At 43.4% G+C, this 22,137-nt stretch overlaps 1 protein-coding gene across 1 annotated transcript in view; it reads left to right on the top strand.

Annotated features, from left to right (window-relative positions):
• The window catches only part of LOC124607257 (tubulin polymerization-promoting protein homolog), a 126,937-nt gene that overhangs the window by 73,235 nt on the left and 31,565 nt on the right, over positions 1 to 22,137 (top strand). The window contains exon 2 of the mRNA XM_047139532.1: positions 2,286 to 2,467. Within this exon, the coding sequence (XP_046995488.1) occupies positions 2,286 to 2,467 (182 nt within the window). The remainder of the gene's footprint in view (positions 1 to 2,285; positions 2,468 to 22,137) is intronic.

The following is a 22,137-nucleotide window of genomic DNA, read 5'->3' as shown; positions in this document are numbered from 1 at the left end:
AACCTACAATGCTGTAAATATAAGTTTATCTTTCTTCAGTCTATCTTCTAAAAAAGCTATTGGTTCAGTATGTTCTCTTGTGCATCTACATTTCTCCAGAACCCAAGCTGATATTCCTCGATATCGGATTATACCAGTTTTCCATTTTTCTGTGAATAATTTTGCAACCATGACTTATTAAACTGGTGGTTCAGTAATATTGATAATTGTCAGCAAGAGCTTTGGAGAGATTACCATCCTATCTTCCTCCTTTTTTCCCTCTTTGCAGCAGTAGTTAGTACCTTCTTCTTGGAGTCAGAGGGTATTTCGCCCTCTCGCATATTGCATACAATTGAAACAGTTCTGTTAGTGTTGAGTCTTCCAACTATCTCGATAATCGTGAGGGAATTTTGTCTATTCCATGTGGCTTGCTTTAACTTTGTTCTGTCAAATTCTTTCCCACCTCATCTTCGTTTACTTACTGTTTACTTTCTGTAACACTGCCTTGAATTTCATTTCCCCTGTATACTCCTTGTACATATTCAACACCTTTCCCTTCTTTGCTTATACTGACGTGCTATCGGAGCTCTTGATATTTATATAGCTGTTTCTCTTTTCTCTGTAAGTACATTTAATTTTCCTACCTTTCCTCTAGTCGTGCATGCTTTTACAGAGTTGCATTTCTCGTCTACATGTAACACTTAGGAGCTCCGAGCCTCTCTCTTGAATCTTCAGGATTTTTTTTAACTAATCGCCTCAGATGTAAGTCGTGGTTAGCGGAGACAGATGAAGTACTAGGTGACCCAAAGAGTAGAAAGAAAGGTTTCAACCTTCCTAGAGGTCTATGAATGGCGTTGGGCCGAATGAGGACGGGATCGGGTGATGGAAGGAGATGGTGAAAGAGTGAGGGTATTAGGAAGTTCTTACGAGAATACAGTGACGTGCAGTCCGTGGATCATTCACCTACTGGTGTTTTTCACACTCTTTGCCGGCCGGAGTGGCCGTGCGGTTCTAGGCGCTACAGTCTGGAGCCGAGCGACCGTTACGGTCGCAGGTTGGAATCCTGCCTCGGGCATGGATGTGTGTGATGTCCTTAGGTTAGTTAGGTTTAATTAGTTCTAAGTTCTAGGCGACTGATGACCTCACAAGTTCAGTCGCATAGTGCTCAGAGCTATTTGAACCATCTTCACACTTTTTGCACAGTTTGAGTAAATATATCTGAGTACAGGTTATATAGAATAACATGAACAAACAGGTAATTTACAAGATCGCCGACTAAGGCATAAAACATTATCCGGATATATATTCCAGATTATGATGCTAATATGTCACTAATAGTATGTTATAACAGCTTTTATGAAGAATTTATCGCAGTTTTCGCAGCAGGTAATGCTGTTTGACGTTTTGAATTGATGGTTCAGGCAAAAATTTCTTTTTTTATTCTGAAGAAGTTAAAGTCGAAAAGCCTACAATACATAATTTATTTTTGATTCGCTGGAAATTCCACGTACACTATCTGATCAAAGGTATTCGGACATCTATTAGTGGACATTAATATACGGTGTGTCATCCCGTTCGCCTTTATGAGAGATTCATCTCTAATTTCGGTAAGGTGTCTGAATGACTGTGGAGGAATGACAACCCATTCTTCCTCGAGAGCCAAAAGCGGGGGAGATTTTAATGTTGCCCGCTGGACTCCGGGAGCGAAGTCAACGTTTGGGGTTCATCTCGGGACTGTGGGTAGGCTGCACCACAAATCACTGTGTCACAGACTTTACTTGATGACAGTGTGCATTGTCATGCTGGTACAAGGTGGACTTCTGGAACCAGTTTGGAACTCACTAATGATTACTTCCCGTGATTTCATCCAACGTTTTACAACCACCGTCCGCAACACTGGACTGTCCCTGTCGGTCAATACGCGTAGTCTGTCTGGTCTCGGTTTCTCCATGGTTGTTCTTTCACGTTTGCACTTCACAACCACAACACCAACAGCCGACTTGGGCAGCTTTAGAACGGCTAAAATGACCGTAGGTGACATCCAATGAAAAGTCCACTTTCGAAGTCACCGAGCTCTCGTGGCCGACCCGTTCCGTTGTCACTGCACCTGTACTCAAGCTACAAGTCCATACTCCCCGCCTCTCCTTGTACTGGTGGGTCCGTCTCTAGTGACATCTAGTGCTTGACTCCGCTTTACACAGGAGTGTGCGTATACTAATGCCCAGATAGTGTAACTGTACAAGAAGCTCCCATATTATGTTAATACTGGTCTACTATGATAAATTAGTTTCTTTTCATTTTTTCAGATGGCTGCACCGGGACAAAAATTAGAAGAAGTTTTCACAGCTTTCGCGAAGTTTGGCGACTCGAGGTCTGACGGCAAGGCGATAACGCTGACGCAGTCGGACAAATGGATGAAACAGGCGCAGGTGATCGACGACCGTAAAATCACCACCACTGACACCGGCATCGCGTTCAACAAGTTCAAGTGAGTGAACTCGTGAACCCCCCCCCCCCCCCTCTCTCTCTCTCTCTCTCTCTCTCTCTCTCTCTCTCTCTTACTCTCTATCTACCTCGAAGATGGCAGCCACCTAACAAGTCATTCGTACATCTCATTTAGAATACACGACCTATTCAGAAACTCATCTGCGCTAAAATATGCCGTTATCCGGACAGTTAAAAATGATATATTATTTCGATAGGCAGAACGCTTGCAGAAGCTTAAAATGCCTCAGCTTACCTGGTGTGGAAATGCTCTTGTGACGTTAGCTACAGGCTGATGATTTGATGCCTATATACAATAAGTACTGTGAAAACGCCGACAACACTTAGTACATTGTACAGGGACAGGCAATTCGTAGTTTGGGCTTCTGGGGGCGTTAAAGTTGGGGAAAGGTGCCGTCAAATTTCTTCAAAATGAGTTTGGTACCGTAATTTGTTACGAAATCCATTAGTCATTAGGTTAATGTGGTTGCTAAGACTGCGTCTCCGGAATGTTTAGTAAACTGAGGAGGTCGAGAAACAGATCATTTTTCAAGGCGGAGCCCATGTCAGAAAGTTCATGATTTTGGCCGCTGTCGGGTGTCAAAGGTAGAAAAACTTCTGATATGGTGATGATGTGTGTGCGTTCCACGTCTCGTTAACAAACCCAACAAGACCATAACCCTGTCCCATCATGAGCTGCAAGAATTTCGGAAGTTATATCGGAAGCAATCTATGTTGGAACACAACACAAATTTAACCATGATGACGCAGATACCCGACTCAGATTTGTTGTAAGAATCTCAATGAAGTATATTTCGCGCAAAAAACCTGTCGCTCACAAAATCCCTGTTCGACTAGTCCTTGAGTGCTGCCCGTCGGCCTGGGGCCCTTACCAAGCTGGGTCAACGAAAAGGATTTTAAAGATTTAGGGAAAGCTGCGCGATTAGTCACAGTTTTGACTAGTCAGAGCTCGGCAAATTACAGACGTAACAAGACAAATGTTTTGCATTGGAAAAAGCTCATTCACAACTTTTTAGCTCCCATTTTGCAAAATAACTCAAGAAACACCCTACTTCGTCCAATATGTCTAATACTCGTGTACTAATCACGACACTGAAATTAGAAAAATTCGGGCTTATAGAACAATAATATACACAAGAATGGAAAATAAAATTGATGTGTTAGATGACGATCGGTTTGGATTTAGGAAATGTAAAGGCACCATAGAGCAGTTCTGACTTTGTGCTTGATGACAGAGGCAAGACTTCACAATATTTAAGAGAGTTTCATAGGATTTGTCGACCTAGAAAAACCGTTCGATAACGTACAATGGTGCAAGATGTTTGAAAATATCAGAAACATGTCTGTTACTTATAGGGTTAGATGGATAACATACAATATTTACAAGTATCAACAATAAGAATGGAAGACCAAGAAAGAAATGTTTGGGTTACAAAGGGTGTAAGACAGGGATGCAGCCTTCCTCTCCAGATGTTCAGCCTGTACGTCGAAGAAATAGTGCTGAAAATAAACTTCAAAACCAGCGTGAAAATTGAGGGACAAAGGGTGTTGGTCAAAGGATTTGCTGACGACATTGTCACCTTCAGCAAAAGTGAGGAAGCCAAAATGAATTTTCACTCTGCCGTGGAGTGTGCGGTGTTTTGAAACGTCCTCGTACATCAAAACTGTGTGCCAGGCCAGGACCCGAATCAAGAACGTTGTCTTTGGCGGACAAGTGCTCTACAGACTTTTTTTTCGCAACTGAGCTGCACAAGCATGACCCAAGATCCGCCCTCACAACTTTATTCCAATTTTGTTCCTTTTTTTTCTCCTGGTGATGGCTTAACGCTGACGGCGGTCTATGCTTCTAGGGTATAAGGTAAGGGAAAATTAACAATTTATTTAACACTTTCAGAGGAGAGTGGGCACAAAGGCGGGTCCGTTTCACCTCTGGGACGGTCATGTGCATAAACGGTACTAGGTTTACAATAGTGTGAGTACTATTATATTACAATAATGTAAAACCTCTTCTAATTAATAATTTGTTGTCACCGGATCGGGTAGCGGCGTCACGGCTGCAGTATCCACAGTTTCCTGTTTGTCGGTCAACATGGCATAAGTCGTCGATCAGGGGGAAAATAACAGTCGCATGTTTCCCTAGTGAAGCCGTGAGTCGGCTTGCAACCGCGTACGGCGGATGGATGTCGACTTCGGCACTATTCGAGGCCCAAGAGAAAGACAGACCTCGGTGCGTACGTCACGAAGTTAGGCCAGAGCTTGCTGGCTCGCTTAACTCAGCAGACAAAATGCGTTTGTAGACCTGTTAACTCCGAACTGGGTGTGCACGTACTAAGGAGAATTGCATCTTCTACTGGAATCTGCTATTATGAAGTCTTGCTGATGACTAGTCGTACTGCAAAATTTAAGATCGTTTCTCGACATAAATGTTGTGCATTGAAAAAAAGCCTCGTTCAGCAACTTTCTAGAGCTCATTTTGCAAAATAACTAAAGAAACACCCTACTTTCTTCAATATGTCTCTAATATAATAGTCAAGGCACTATTGTCTATAGCATTTAGTCTCTTCTGCGTATCAGTCCTCATTTTATATAAGCTGTCGTGCCTTGTGTAAGTAATAATCATTTTGGCATGGTTTTAATTTTATTGTACCGCAGTAGAGCCGTGACAAATGGACTTCCAATTATTGTAGGACTAATAACAGTAACATTCCATAATAGTATATTTCAGTAGAAGATGGAATTCTCGTTTGTACATAACCACGCAGTTACGAGTTAATAGGCGTACAAATGCAGCTTGTCTGCTGAGTCGAGCGAGCGAGCGAGTTCGGCCTACCTTCGTGACGTACACGCCGCGGTCTGTCTTCCTCGTAGGCCTAGGTACTGTTTGTATGACGTACGTCGCAAGCACAAAATAGGCCCTGCCCTGTGCGCCATCTATGGAGGCTAGCCTTAACACACTGAGTCATATGTAGGTCGGTGGTCTTGTAGGTACGGCTCTTCTCCGTGTCTTATGGAGGACACAGCAATAAGAAAAGAGAAGGTTGTCTGCAGAATCGGAGAAGATAGGAGCAAGTGGAAGATATTGATACGGAGATGTGCCAGGGTGATAGGGAGTAGTTTTGGTGGTACTAGCGAGAGCTATAGAAGGTGAAGACAGAGATTAGAATACATCCAACGAATACTATAATTGAAGGAGGTAGGGTGTAAATGATCCCCCACACGGCTCCTGTATGAACTAATCCCCTTCCCCCACCTCCTCTGTTCCTCCAACATCTCCGCATCCTTTACAGTGTTCGAAGGGTTGATCCCCCCCACCCTCTGGTTTCCTCCTTCCTCTCCACCCCCCCACCCGTTGCCGCGCCTCTATCGCTGTATCCCTACCTCTCTCCACCTCCACACCCTCCATCTCCTTCATCAGGGCAATTTCCAACGCCTCCCCCTCCCAGATGACGAACTTCGCCGTGACATATACCCTTCCTTCCAACTATAACCCGGCCTTGTTCCCCCCCCCCCTCCCCAGGGCCCCCTTCTCCTCTTTCCTCCTTCTCCCAGAGCGGATTTTCCTCCATCCCCCCCTCCCCTGAGACCCTGCACCCCATACTTGCCTCTCTCCTTCCCACATCCCTCCCTACCTGGCCCTCTTCCACGCGCCCCCCATTCCCCTCCTCCATCTCTTCCCCTCCCTCCCTTCTTCAGGTCTCCCTCATCTCCTTGAACCTGGCAGATCCTCTGTATTGATCATCATCAGTGTGCCCCATCAGTGTTGTGTTTAGTGCTGTTTCTCGTGTGCGTCAAGAGGTGTGATTTTAATTGTGTACTGCCTTGAGGTTCGCCGTCAGTGTTACGCTGTGTGCTATGCCATCCGTCAACACCTTTATGCTCCAGTCGTACTGTGCCTTGTGTTCTTTTAATCGTCGCAGTGTGTGGCTTTTTGTGTGTGCTACTTTTAGACAGTTTTTTATCTCCATTTTACAGTCACCCCATTTTTTGTCTATTGCCTTCCATGATGTTCTCCCTTTTTTATATCTATGTTCGCCTTCTTCTCTCCTTTGCTGTTTTTAAATGTCTTCTATTGTTTTGTTCTATGTCTTTCGGCTGAAGAGCAGCGCATATGCTGCTGCCAGCCCGCCCCGCTGGGGAATTGAAATACAATAAAGAAAAAAAAAATGTAAATGATACACTGAAATGGGAGTTGACACAGGAATTACTTATGACCATAAAACAAAGAAATAAATAAAAAAGTACTGACAGCGTTTTCCCGCTGGCCATTAGCCGCGTGGAGTGGCAGCGCGGTTTGAGGCGTCCTGTCACGGACTGCGCGGCCCCTCCCGCAGGACATTCGAGTCCTTCCTCGGGCATGGCTGTGTGTGTTGTTCTTAGCATAGGTTAGTTTAAGTAGCGTGTAAGACTAGGGACCGATGACCTCAGCATTTTGGTCCCTTAGGAATTCACACATTCACTTTTGGGCTGGCCATTCGCCTGTACGAGTAGAATAGCGACTGAGGAAAATGATATGACACCATACAGTGGCTTACGGAGAGCAGATGTAGATGCAAACGTATTTGCATGGAGCACAGGTAGTGCGTACTGAACGTGATCGTGCTCTCTGTGTTGCTATGGACAGAGCAGGAAACACGTACTGAGCATGAACATACTGTGTTTAGTTTGCTAAAACAGGGGCATTTTGTTTAGACTACACTGACGGGGAAAAAGATCGCAATACGAAGAAGAAGTTGTACAACATAGACGAAAGTTGGTAGGCGTGTTTCTACATCTGAAAGATGATGTCTATTGAAATTTCGCGCCGCAGAAGAGGGTCGCTACTAGCCACTATGAGGATGCAAATAAGGGCTGCTTTCAATACACGCTGTAACGGTCGTGTGCGTTAGCTACCTTTTGGACTGGACGTGCTAAGTGAATGTTAGTCAGAAATACCTTTAAGGTGACATCTCACTGAGCTTAAACGAGGTCGTGTAATAAGGCTTTGAGGAACTGGATGTTCCTTCTGCAATATTGCAGCAAGACTTGGCAGGAATGTAGCCACTGTACATGACTGCTGGTAGCTCGCCCTGCAACTTGCATTCCACTGGCCTCAAACCGCCGTCGTTTTCGACTTTAGTGGCGTCAAGCGAGAGCTCGAGGGGAGGGTAGGGTGGAGGTCTGTTGCCTTTTCTGATGAAAGCAGGTTCTGCCTCGGTGGCCGTGATGGCTGCGGTTGATTAGAAGAAGGCCAGCTGAGAGCCTGCAACCAACATATCTGCGTGCTAGTTACACTGAACCTACACCTGGAGTTAGGGTCTGGGGTGCGATTTCGTATGACAGCAAGAGCACTCTCGTGGTTACTCCACTCACCTTGACTGCAAATTTCTACATCAGTCTGATGATTCGATCTGTCGTTTTCTCACTCATGAACAGCATTCCATGGGGTGTTTCCAACAGGATAACGCTCGCCCGCATACCGCTCTTGTAGCCCAACATGCGTTACAGACTGTCGACATGTTGCCTTGGCCTGCTCGATCACCAAATGTTCTCCGATCGAGCGCATATGGGACATCATCGGACCACAACTACAGCGTCAACCACAAAAAGCCTTAACCGTCCCACTGTTGATCGAACAAGTGCAACAGGCATGGAACTCCTTCCCACAAACTGACATCCGTCACCTATACAACACAACGCATGCACGTTGGCTTGCTTGCATTCAAAATCCTGGCGGTTACGCGGTTGTTAATGTACCAGCATTTCACATTTGCTGTGGCTTATCTCGCGCAGAAAGGTGGAAGGAGTATATAGAGGGTTTATACAAGGGCGATGTACTTGAGGACAATATTATGGAAATGGAAGAGGATGTAGATGAAGATGAAATGGGAGATAAGATACTGCGTGAAGAGTTTGACAGAGCACTGAAAGACCTGAGTCGAAATAAGGCCCCGGGAGTAGACAACATTCCATTGGAACTACTGATGGCCTTGGGAGAGCCAGTCATGACAAAACTCTACCATCTCGTGAGCAAGATGTATGAGACAGGCGAAATCCCACTGACTTCAAGAAGAATATAATAATTCCAATCCCAAAGAAAGCAGGTGTTGACAGATGTGAAAATTACCGAACTATCAGTTTAATAAGTCACAGCTGCAAAATACTAACGCGAATTCTTTACAGACGAATGGAAAAACTGGTAGAAGCGGACCTCGGGGAAGATCAGTTTGGATTCCGTAGAAATGTTGGAACACGTGAGGCAATACTAACCTTACGACTTATCTTAGAAGAAAGATTAAGAAAAGGCAAACCTACGTTTCATAGCATTTGTAGACTTAGAGAAAGCTTTTGACAACGTTAACTGGAATACTCTCTTTCAAATTCTGAAGGTGGCAGGGGTAAAATACAGGGAGTGAAAGGCTATTTACAATTTGTACAGAAACCAGATGGCAGTTATAAGAGTCGAGGGACATGAAAAGGAAGCAGTGGTTGGGAAGGGAGTAAGACAGGGTTGTAGCCTCTCCCCGATGTTATTCAATCTGTATATTGAGCAAGCAGTAAAGGAAACAAAAGAAAAATTCGGAGTAGGTATTAAAATTCATGGAGAAGAAGTAAAAACTTTGAGGTTCGCCGATGACACTGTAATTCTGTCAGAGATAGCAAAGGACTTGGAAGAGCAGTTGAACGGAATGGACAGTGTCTTGAAAGAAGGATATAAGATGAACATCAACAAAAGCAAAACGAGGATAATGGAATGTAGTCAAATTAAATCGGGTGATGCTGAGGGGATTAGATTAGGAAATAGAGACACTTAAAGTAGTAAATGAGTTTTGCTATTTAGGGAGTAAAATAACTGATGATGGTCGAAGTAGAGAGGATATAAAATGTAGACTGGCAATGGCAAGGAAATCGTTTCTGAAGAAGAGAAATTTGTTAACATCGAGTATAGATTTAAGTGTCAGGAAGTCGTTTCTGAAAGTATTTGTATGGAGTGTAGCCATGTATGGAAGTGAAACATGGGCGATAACCAGTTTGGACAAGAAGAGAATAGAAGCTTTCGAAATGTGGTGCTACAGAAGAATGCTGAAGATAAGGTGGATAGATCACGTAACTAATGAGGAGGTATTGAATAGGATTGGGGAGAAGAGAAGTTTGTGGCACAACTTGACTAGAAGAAGGGATCGGTTGGTAGGACATGTTTTGAGGCATCAAGGGATCACAAATTTAGCATTGGAGGGCAGCGTGGAGGGTAAAAATCGTAGAGGGAGACCAAGAGATCAATACACTAAGCAGATTCAGAAGGATGTAGGTTGCAGTAGGTACTGGGAGATGAAGAAGCTTGCACAGGATAGAGTAGCATGGAGAGCTGCATCAAACCAGTCTCAGGACTGAAGACCACAACAACAACAACAACTCGCGCTTACATTAACACATGATCTCACAATGTTAATCAGTTACATGTGTTACGTAAATAAAAGTATTCCCCAAATTTCATTACTCTGCATTAATTATATTTGGTGTTGTACTTTTTCCGTCAGTGTATTTTGCTATGTTGGTAACATTGTAACCATGATCAGACAGCACCAACGAACAGAATATTTACAAGTAACTGAATTTTATTGTCAAAGCACAAATGTGGGTAGCTGGCAGATCCTTCCAAAGACCTGACCAATGCATTGTATGTGATATTTCAGTTGTGTACGGATGTCCATGGAAGGTGCACATACCAGTCGCTATGCTACCGAGTAATTACTGCATAAGGCGAGCAGCCGCCAGAAATGGCATGGCGAACGTGGCATGTGTGTGTTTCATGGATTACATCAGAAACACTAGTGGTCAGCGTGACGGATTGCCGTCCTCTGGGCCCGGGTTCGATTCCCGGCTGGGTCGGAGATTTTCTCCGCTCAGGGACTGGGTGTTGTGTTGTGTTCATCATCATTTCATCCCCATCCGGCGTGCAGGTCGCCCAATGTGGCGCCGAATGTAATAAGACCTGCGATATGGCGGCCGGACCTGCCCCGCGAGGGGCCTCCCGGCCAATGACGCCAAACGCTCATCATCATCATCATCAGAAACACTTACCCACTGAACTAGCTCTTTTTCACGACTCACCACTCACCACGCACTTATTAAAATAAATAAAAGAAATGCACCTTCTCTTTTTAATCCAAGGCCACTGTACCTGCATTTTAACCTTATTTTAATCTTTCGTGAATGAATATAAAAAGAGAACTAATGATTTTCTGTTACGTCCCTTGCAGTTTTATGATTTCCAAAAAAGCCTGCATTTGTTGTTCAGTAAAAATTAAAAATATCGCTACAAAATTCTGAATGAGGATTTGGGAAATTCTAAAAATTACTCATTCTTGTTACTTTTTCATAATTTTATTGAAACAGAACGTGATATGATAAGTGAATATAACTGAAATTAAGTTCCTACTTCCTGAAGTTGTGTACAGTTGTCATTTGCAATCAACGTAACAATATGCACTACTGGCCATTAAAATTGCTACACCACGAAGACGACGTGCTACAGACGCGAAATTTAACCGACAGGAAGAAGATGCTGTGATATGCAAATGATCAGCTTTTCAGAGCATTCACACAAGGTTGGCGCCGGTGGTGACACCCAAAACGTGCTGCCATGAGGAAAGTTTCCAACTGATTTCTCATACACAGACAGCAGTCGACCGGCGTTGCCTGGTGAAACGTTGTTTTGATGCCTCGTGTAAGGAGAAGAAATGCGTACCATCACGTTTCCGACTTTGATAAAGGTCGGATTGTAGCCTATCGCGATTGCGGTTTATCTTATCGCGACATTGCTGCTCACGTTGTCGAGATCCAATGACTGTTAGCAGAATATGGAATCGGTGGGCTCAGGAGGGTAATACGGAACGCCGTGCTGGATCCCAACGGCCTCGTATCACTAGCAGTCGAGATGACAGGCATCTTATCCGCATGGCTGTAACGGATCGTGCAGCTACGTCTCCATCCCTGAGTCAATATATGGGGACGTTTGCAAGACAATAACCATCTGCACGAACAGTTCGACGACGTTTGCAGCAGCATGGACTATCAGCTCGGAGGCCATGGCTGCGGTTACCCTTGACGCTGCATCACAGACAGGAGCGCCTGCGATAGTGTACTCAACGACGAACCTGGGTGCACGAATGGCAAAACGTCATTTTTTTGGATGAATCCAGGTTCTGTTTACAGCATCATGATAGTCGCATCCGTGTTTGGCGACATCGTGGTAAACGCACATTGGAAGCGTGTATTCATCATCGCCATACTGGCGTATCAGCCGGCGTGATGGTATGGGGTGCCATTGGTTACACGTCTCGGTCACCTCTTGTTCGCACTGACGGCACACTGAACAGTGGACGTTACATTTCAGATGTGTTACGACCCGTGGCTCTACCCTTCATTCGATCCCTGTGAAACCCTACATTTCAGTAGGATAATGCACGACCACGTTTTGGAGGTCCTGTAAGGACTTTTCTGGATACAGAAAATGTTCGACTGCTGCCCTGGCCAGCACATTCTCCAGATCTCTCACCAATTGAAAACGTCTGGTCAATGGCGGCCGAGCAACTGGCTCGTCACAATACGCCAGTCACTACTCTTGAACTGTGGTATCGTGTTGAAGCTGCATGGGCAGCTGTACCTGTACACGCCATCCAAGCTCTGTTTGACTCAATGAGCAGGCGTATCAAGGCCGTTATTACGGCTAGAGGTGGTTGTTCTGGGGACTTATTTCTCAGGATCTATGCACCCGAATTGCGTGAAAACGTAATCACATGTCAGTTCTAGTATAATATATTTGTCCAATGAATACCCGTTTATCATCTGCATTTCTTCTTGGTGTCGCAGTTTTAGTGGCCAGTAGCGTATGTCTAGTTTGACAATCGCTGCAGGCCCCAGGTCGCGGCGTCCTCGGAGATGACTTGCGGTAACACCGAAGACTTTCCAAATTGAACAATTCCCATCCTTTATAGCGGTAATTGGTTGGTGACTGTTCTTTCTTTTAATTTCGTTGTATTTCAGAAAGTTTTCTTAAAGCAAGAGAGGGTCGCATCGAAAAACATAATTGCTCTTCTGACCTCATCAACATTTTTCTTTATTGACGTTTTTATTGCGTGTTGATAGTGCGATAGTGCTATGTAAAGATTGTGCAAAACGTGGAACACTTGGATGGTTAAAAAGCATGGCAGCTGACTTCATGGTTGAGGTATTGTCTGTTATTATTATAGTATCTTTAAACTAGAAATTCTATTTGGTCGTCAAAGCCGTTACTCAGTTTGAAATATTGTCTGCACTGTGTCTTTCTTCAGCCTGGATGCCCTCTAGAACGTATGATTTCCATTTTATCTTATCATGTACAAAATGAGCCGTGATTGTACACAAAATAATATTATTTACAGTTGCCCACGGGCCATTGGGCATCATTAAGGTTGGTTGGTTGGTTTGGGGAAGGAGACCAGACAGCGTGGTCATCGGTCTCATCGGATTAGGGAAGGATGGGGAAGGAAGTCGGCCGTGCCATCCCGGCATTTGCCTGGAGTGATTTAGGGAAATCACGGAAAACCTAAATCAGGATGGCCGGACGCGGGATTGAACCGTCGTCCTCCCGAATGCGAGTCCAGTGTCTAACCACTGCGCCACCTCGCTCGGTCCATCATTAAGGAATTTATTAATGTGATTAATAACAACCGATGAGTATATCACCATCAAAAATAACACAGTTCTGTGATAATGTTGTTTTTAACCTATTTCTATAACACAGCTTCAAATCTTGTAAGTATACGAATGCTAACAAACTTCAAAAATTGGCTGTACATACTGTTGATGTCTCTTATTTTTCTCTCATTGCTTTGTATTATGCATTGTAGATATTTGAAGACGGCAGATATTGAGAAATTGGAAAAGTGAAATAAAAACAGTTGCAGCTAAAAGTGAATATGACGTCGTTTAAAAAGTTTATAGAAGGTATTGCCCCTTGGTACTAGAAATTAATAGTTTTATTTAATGTGATCGGTTTTATAGCTTTGATAGATTTACTTGTATGTTGTTGCTAACGGAAACTGGTTGAGAGGGAAGGTGTCACAAAAGAAACTAGGATTTGGGAACGAAATGACAGTGGCAGGCTGGAAACAAATCGAGACTCGCTTTGATTTCCTGGATTGAGAGCTTCATTTATCAGTGAGGATAAATCGTGAGAAACAATTTCTCGAATTTCTGGAGAAGAATAATTGGGTGATCTTAATGGACTTCCTAAACCACACCATTCCAGAGGTACTGTTGGATCCATGAATTTAGACATGTCTTCAGGTTTGATGAGTATCCAAAGTAACAGAAGACTATTCCCAGTAGTAATGGCAATTTCCAGTTTTTATCCAGGTTGGTAAAATGATACCTTTTACCGCTTGAAACTCTTCTTTGCGAAGGAGATATGATTGACTTACATCCTACAGCTTTGAAAAATACATCGTATGGAAAAATTCAAATACTTACTATGAAGGTGCACTTTTTAAACCGTATAAATATAAAATGAGAACAAATATATGCACAGACTTTTTTAATCTATAAACCCACTAATGTATATGTGTAAAATTTAATAACATAATATACATATCATTCTTGTTATAATGAACAATACCCATGTTGAGGTGAACTGGAATGGAGAACGACGTGTTGAAGATTCAAGTCGAACTGAGAGCTGAATCAATATGTGAACCAAAAGTGTTGTGAGCCAAACCACTGAGTGAGCCAAGAATGCAAAGAGCTGAGTGACTCCCAAGTTGCCTTGTGATACACTCCACGTAATGTTGGGGGCAGTGAGCGGCTGGAGGGAGCCAAATCAGTAACTGAACCAAAAGCACAGTGACTTGTGAGTCACCTGTGGTCCGCTTCACGCTGAGTCAGGAGTGATAGGGGAGCCAAGAGCATCTGTTTCACAGAGCATTCTCTTGCGTGAAGTGTCAAATCAGCCAACATGGCAGCTCCTTGCAAGCTGTCTTTCCAAACCAAAAGCAGAAATAAAGGAGAGAAAATGTTTTCTGTGTTAATACAGTATTCTAACGGAGTGACCCCTCTTTGCTTTCTAATTTTTTCATAGCTGACAAAAGCTGTTCAGAGCAGTGAGGTATACAAACAGATACATAATGAATTATGTACGGCACATTTTTTGCAGTATAGTCTATGTCATAGTGACTAATTTGGCATGCCAGGTAGGGCATTGTTGTAGCAGCCTGTCCTAGAATCTTCATTCTGCACACTGTTACTAGAGAGGATTTTTGGATCCAAAGAGCTGTCGTTCTTTTCTACTGAGACCGCTCACTCACTCTGTGAAAGGATCTAGCCCTTTGAATCAGTTCAGAAATGGATCCTTCATCTCTAATTAGGACCATTGCTATTACCAGCCTCAGCCAGGAACATCAGGAACTATTTTCGGAAGCTGGTAGAAAGTAATGGGATCTCGGCACCTATGGCGTCAGCCTGGTAGGAGCAATTTCTGACCGACCCTAAGCCAGCTCGGTACAGAGGCATTGTCCTCGAAAAAGCTGGTGCTGAATGGGCTGATGCATTCATCGCCCCCCTCCACCTGCACTACATCTCAAAAGAAGAGATATTTTCAAATGGACTGAGTAACTGTGGCATCCAACCACGGCATGAAATTGTGAATCCTAAAATTATAACTAATTAGCACAGTGAGCGATCTGGTTCAATAATAAAGTGAAGAACAGAGGAAAGATAAGGAGTCCGACTAAAAAGAGGCATTTGTGTCGACTTAAAAGTGATAAAATATTATTCTTTTGTAAAAATGGGAAAAGACCTGGCTTGTGCGGGGGAATTTAGCGATCGCCTACTGGCTCAGTTTGGAATCGAGCCGTTGAGTGCAATATGGGCGCCAGCGTGTTAAAAACCATGGGACAGGACCTCTCTCTTAGCAGCATCTTGATAGCTAAGGGACATGCCCTAGCAACTGTACAATACTGGTTGAGTAATACGTTCCGTGGAAGTGCAGTGGCAAAACTGACGAGTAACTAGGCCTACCCAAGTAATATCACATGAGCTATGAATAAGTTACTCCTCAGCTGGCATCACCGGGCTAAGTGCACCCCATTCCAGTTCTCCCACAAGGAATAATCCCCGGCAGTACTGGAAATCGAACCCTGATCCCGCTGCATGAGGATCCATCACATTGACCACTGGGCTACGGAAGCAGACTTAATCGTATTTGACAATATACATCAATTTTTTTAATAATCTGCGACGTTACCACCCCCTGCAATACGGAAACTATTAGTCCCTGAGAAAAAAAAATTATTAGCACTTTCCTTGTAGTGAATTTAATGTAGTTTAATATTGAACTGGGGAACATTTTCGCTATACGCCGCAGTTTTATAGTTCTTCAAGAAACAGGAAATACATTACAAGGCGACATTTAATTCCCCCCCCCCCGACTCCCCCCCAACGCTCGCACCCCATCGGCCAGGATTTTAAGTATGTTTCTCGTGACACCGCTCCCTACCACAGTCTAAAATTTGCAACTATACGATTTTTTCCCCACAAACGACGTTTTTGTGGTCTTCGTTGACTGGGCTACACAGGAGCCACAACTGGAAGATTTCTGTACAGAACGACCACTTGGGGCGTCAGGTTGACATTGTTAGTAGCGAAAACTGACAAGGAATAAAATGTATGAGGCTGGAATTTCCAGTTGTAACAATGATTGCAGGTCTTTATGAATTCGAATTAATGTAAGGGAATTCCCAGAACAAAGAGAAAAGAACCAATAGCACCCAATTACAGAATTTGTGCTTAACATCAAGAGAGTGTCACATCATTTAAATATTTTTAAGTGACACTAAGAAGCAATATGAAATGGGACAAACATGTAACATTCGTAATAATTAAAGTGAATGGAGGACTTCGATTTGCTGGAAGTGTTGTGGGAAAATGCGGTACACCCGTAAAAGAAATCACATACAAAACGCTGATGCGACCAGTTCTACTCGTATAATACTTATCCAGAGTTTGGAAACCTACTGAAATCGGCATGGCATTAGAGGTCGTTCGAATTCAGAGATGCTGCTGGGATCTTGTCAGTTTGGTATAGACCATACAAAAGTGTAACAGGGATGCTCAGAAAACGTGGTGAGTATCTTTCTCTCAAAGCCCTGTTGGGTAAATTCAACGAATTCGTGTTCAAAGAGGAAGCATAACAACTCCACTGCCACCAGAACTCCTGACGCCTCTGGAGAAAAAAAATCTCCGATGACCGCCCTCCCCAGATCTGAAATATGGATATTAAAGTTTTATTAACATGTGGACATGTTTTTTGCCTGTGTAATACTTAACTATGAGTTGCAAACCTAAAACCGTGATTTTATTAAAAATACAAACAGAAAAACACGCAGTTTAATTCAGTAAATATAAATACAAACTCCGCTGCAGAGTGAAAATCTCATTCTGGAAACATCCCCCAGGCTGTGGCTAAGCCATGTCTCCGCAATATCCTTTCTTTCAGGAGTGCTAATTCTGCACGGTTCGCAGGAGAGCTTCTGTAAAGTTTGGAAGGTAGGAGACGAGATACTAGCAGAAGTAAAGCTGTGAGTACCGGGCCTGAGTCGTGCTTCGGTAGCTTAGATGGTAGAGCACTTGCCCGTGAAAGGCAAAGGTCCCGAGTTCGAGTCTCGGTCGGGCACACAGTTTTAATTTGCCAGGAAGTTTCATATCAGCGCACACTCCGCTGCAGAGTGAAAATCTCATTCTGGAAACTTACGTTAGATTTAGAAAGGTGTCAGCCGGCGAAACACTGATTATTTAAATAACAAGAAGTTTTTTCCTTGCCCTGTTATCTTCAAACGAGTTCTAGAGTTCTTCATAGTCTAGTTTCAGTGTAACGTCTGATTCGATAGCAAGGACACCAAGATACCAAAGGCGTTCCTGTTTTTGTGACGTCCTTAATTGTTTATGCGTTTTGCAGAAAGAAAGACCTTTCTGTTAAGCAGTTGGAAGCAGGAGCTCGAGAATATTTGAAGCGCTATCTTCAAATTTGGATAAACATTTTCTTATTTTCTACTTTGTAACATTTTGCACATTTCTGGAAGGGCATCTGACCCATTTTCATTCTGTACATCAGAGATGTAGCTTTTGAAGTGTAAACATTCAAGTACAAATGCTGAATCTTCAGCATCTGAACTGCAGCCTAGGCGATGCTTCCTGGTTTTTAAATGCACATTGTTTATTCAGGTCTGGAAAAAACATAAACAGTTCACTGAAGTCCTTATAAGGACAGACTCTCTTGTTCAGTTCTTCAATCAATTTCTACAAAATTAAAGGGAAGGATATCTGCATCTCATCTGATTCATTAGTTTCTTCAGTGTCTCAGTCATATTTCTCAAAGGTTTTCTTCTCTTTTTAAACTCTATCCCATTTTTACTTTCTTCCCAGAAACCAACTAAGGAATTGTACAACTTCAGAACAATGGCCACGACCATGTTTATTGTGTGTAATAGGTTACTTTTTCCTCTGTATCTTTCAAGAAATGAATCCTAAATTAGAATCAGAAAAGATGTCTGAAAACTACACAATTTCTTCATTCTGCTTCTAGCTTCACGTTGCAACAAAGAATTTTCTCTTTCTTTCCTTATGATTGACAACAGTGCTCTGACTACAGCCTCGCCATCTTCATTGAAGCTCCAGCAAGCCTCTTCTCTAGCAGACTATCGGGTTATAGAGACGAATTAACGGTCAAGTTGTCTTTACTGAAAAATGTGTTTAAATTATTCCATTACTGAATAGAACCAATAAAAAATTAAATATTTCCGGCTAATATAAAAAAAAGACGGTGAATCACCACAACATTTTGCTGCACTTGAACCCACTAAATTCAGTGTGTGGGCTGAACAAGAATTACAGTAAGCATGAGGAGTGACAGCTTTAATTCTAGCTTCCAAGCCGGAATAAATACGTGACATATTTGGTGTATTGTCGTAACTCTGTTCCTTTCAATTCCTTATGTCCAGTGTCTCTCAAGAAAGTATGGTATCTACTTCTGCCAGGTCGTGGTCACCATGTCTTGCAATGGATATAAATATAGCACATCGCTCTTCTGCTGATCCCAGTTTATTGACGTAACACAAGACACAGCTTAACTGATCACTGTGAGCAACATCAGGACTTGATTTAACAATGGCAGAATAATATTTAGCTGCAATAATTTCTGCCACTATTTCTTCAACTCTCATCCCATGATGTCGCCCCCCCCCCCCCCCGCCGCCCTCCCAAACAGAGTAAATGGTGCACAAAATAACGTTCCCTGACTTTCTGAATAGGCCTACGCTAAATAATCTCTATCAATAACTTTATTGTTTGCCAGCTTTATCTGAAGAAATGCACTCGTTTAACGTCTTGTGGTACTGTCTTTAAACTGATGGTGTGATTCTGAAAGATCACTTTCTTTATTTTGTTTTCTTCCGTTAATTGCGACATTGACATCTTGGGTTGTCGGGTGTTCTGCCGGATATCAGCGTCGTACTTGCACGATATTTCGGTCACGTAGCTCGAGACCTTCATCAGGTGCGACCTGAGACTGCTCCTCGAGTGGACCTGGTCCAGTATTTATGCCTATGGCCTTCCCCCTCCACCTGCTGGAGCAGGTCAGAGGGAATGGGCGCGGACCACAGAGGAAGCGCCTGCAGCCGTTGGTGGAGGGGGAAGGCCATAGGCATAAATACTGGACCAGGTCCACTCGAGGAGCAGTCTCAGGTCGCACCTGATGAAGGTCTCGAGCTACGTGACCGAAATATCGTGCAAGTACGACGCTGATATCCGGCAGAACACCCGACAACCCAAGATGTCATTAGATCGCCGGGAAAGCCTGAAGAGTTACAATTGCGACATTGTTTTGGAGTTTATCAATTCTTCCCTCCCCACTCCCCACCAAAAAAGGATAAGCGCTGGGTGTGAAATGTTCTTCAAAGATTGGCGTTCCATTTTCACTTTCATTTGGTGGAAGTGTTTTTTCTCCGTATTTGGGTTTATTTGGGCTTGGCCTTCTACAATTTCAGTTGAGGAGTGTGTTTCTTCTGCATCTGAATTTTTTGAATATTTTATAAAAAACGTCAAGGCACGGAAGTTTTTTGAGTGCTTCTTCTTCTCTTTTTCTGTTTCTTTTTTCTTTTGTCGGAGATTGATCCTGAGTCCCTTTTAGTCGCTTTTTTCCAGTCATTTTCTTCAGGAATTATCAAAATATTGCAAAGCAGCATCCGACGACAGAGCAGGGATCACATTAGAAGCCACTTGCATCTTAGTTTAACGAAATAAAGCAAACTGTATTTAGTCGTCCGCGTGAAAATCGTACAGACTGCATTTGCTACTCTCTGCTAATATAGGTGCTTGCGCAATGTAAACAAAGTTTACAAGAACGCAATGGTAAGTTGATTCATCATTTGACTGACAGAAGTTAAAAGAATTCTGATTACAGAAAGTTCCAAAAAACACATTGTTTTCTTTATAAACATAAAAATATATGAAACTTCCTGGCAGATTAAAACTGAGTACCGGGTCCAGACTCGAACTCGGGACCTTTGCCTTTCGCGGGCAAGTGCTCTACCAACTGAGCTACCCAAGCACAACTCACACTAGGTCCTCACAGCTTTACTTCTGCCAGTGCCTCGTCTCCTACCAAGGTTCGCAGGAGAGCTTCTGTTAAGTTTGGAAGGTAGGAGACGAGGTACTGGTAGAAGTAAAGCTGTGAGGAGGGGGCGTGAGTCGTGCTTCGGTAGCTCAGTTGGTAGAGCACTTACCCGCGAAAGGCAAAGGTCCCGAGTTCGAGTCTCGGTCGGGCACACAGTTTTAGTCTGCTAGGAAGTTTCATATCAGCGCACACTCCGCTGCAGAGTGAAAATCTCATTCCATAAAAATATATGCATGAATATTAAGAGTTTATTAACGAAACCACGCTGGTGTAGATGTACCTTAACACCATTTTAACCGCATTGTGATATATTTATCAATCAAAAATAAAACATGTAAGAATGTTCTCTTATAAGCTACAAAAAAAAATTAACATCACTTTATCAAACTGTTTCTTACCTCTGTTAGCAGCATCGAGAATATACGACACCACATAACACACTTCTACGTGTATGTCAATTAATATTCGCCAGTGAGCAGGAGATATAAATTTTAGGAACTTGTCTGATGTCCGTGGTTTTTGTACAATTTTCCACAAATGTTGCCTCCCCCTAAAACCTACCATCCTGGGCAATTGTCCAAAAAATGGTTCAAATGGCTCTGAGCACTATGGGACTTAACATCTATGGTCATCAGTCCCCTAGAACTTAGAACTACTTAAATCTAACTAACCTAAGGACATCACACAACACCCAGTCATCACGAGGCAGAGAAAATCCCTGACCCCGTTGGCAATCGAACCTGGGAACCCGGGCGTGGGAAGCGAGAACGCTACCGCACGACCACGCACGCAATTGTCGGACGCAATTGTCCAGTTGCACACCCACCTTCCCCTCTTCCCAATCAATGTGGCCTGTGGGTAAGTCGTGAAAAGATTTATTTCCATACATAAATTAATTACACAGAATTATGTGGTCTGCATGACATTCAGTCTCAACGAAAAAAACAAGGAATAACTGTATAACCAAAACAAAGAATAAACACAATGCAACATGGACCCATGGAAGTATCATAGAGTCTACACTTTTTTTGTTTTGTGTTAGGTTGTGGTAGAGCGCCACAGGTAGATGGCAGTCTCACTGTCTTGGAGTCTACACCACCTTTTTTTGCGGTAGGTTGAGGTACAGTGCCACCGGTCAATCTTTGTCTTACTGTCTTGGTGTAAGGCTAAAAATGTTCTATCCTACAATGATGTCATTCAAATGACATCATTGGAATGCACATTGAAGGTGTGGTGGTGGGAATTGAAGTGCCATACCACCCTCTGATGGTGGAAGTTCAAGGTAGCAGACAATAGGTAACACAACGACATAGGTACTGATATTGGTGGCCATATGATAGTCGACGTATATCAAGTGGTCATATCAAGACTGATACTTTATTGATGGCTGTAACAGGGCTATCATTAGTCATGGTCTGAATGTGATTCCTCGAGGATGATGAGAGGAACAGGATGAGTGTATCGGTGCTGGGGAGTCGTTGTACCAATGTAGTGTAAGCCATCCACTTTGACATAGAGATGCCTTGCCTTCTCTCTAATGGACGTCTTCAGAGCTACAATGTTTGTTTCCTCATGGAGAGTAACTATCCTTGTGAGGGGACGGGCATGCAGGCTCCACCAAAGCACCTTATTTTGCAGGTGCTAGAGGATCTGCGTCCAGGAGGCACTAATCGTGGCCCACATGGAGGACCCATAGGTGAGGGAAAGGTGGACAATCGTCTGGTACAGTTGGAGCTTGATTGGTTCAGTTCCCTGCTGTTGAACATTGGGTACAACGGTTTTATCAGCTTCTGTCCTTTTCAGGTGACATGTTCTGCATGGCGGTGGAAGAGCTATTTTTTATCCATGCAGACACCCACGTATTTGGTATCAGGGGACCACAGGATCTGGGCGCCTGCAATAGTGATGTAGTTGTGGAGGATTGGGCACCGTTTGGTGAAGTAGATTGCCATAGTTTTGGCGACATTGAG

Source organism: Schistocerca americana, chromosome 3, assembly GCF_021461395.2.
Source record: "Schistocerca americana isolate TAMUIC-IGC-003095 chromosome 3, iqSchAmer2.1, whole genome shotgun sequence".
Taxonomy (NCBI): domain Eukaryota; kingdom Metazoa; phylum Arthropoda; class Insecta; order Orthoptera; family Acrididae; genus Schistocerca; species Schistocerca americana.
The sequence above is the reverse complement of the archived record's forward strand: the minus strand, read 5'-3'. Positions and strand labels throughout refer to the sequence as shown.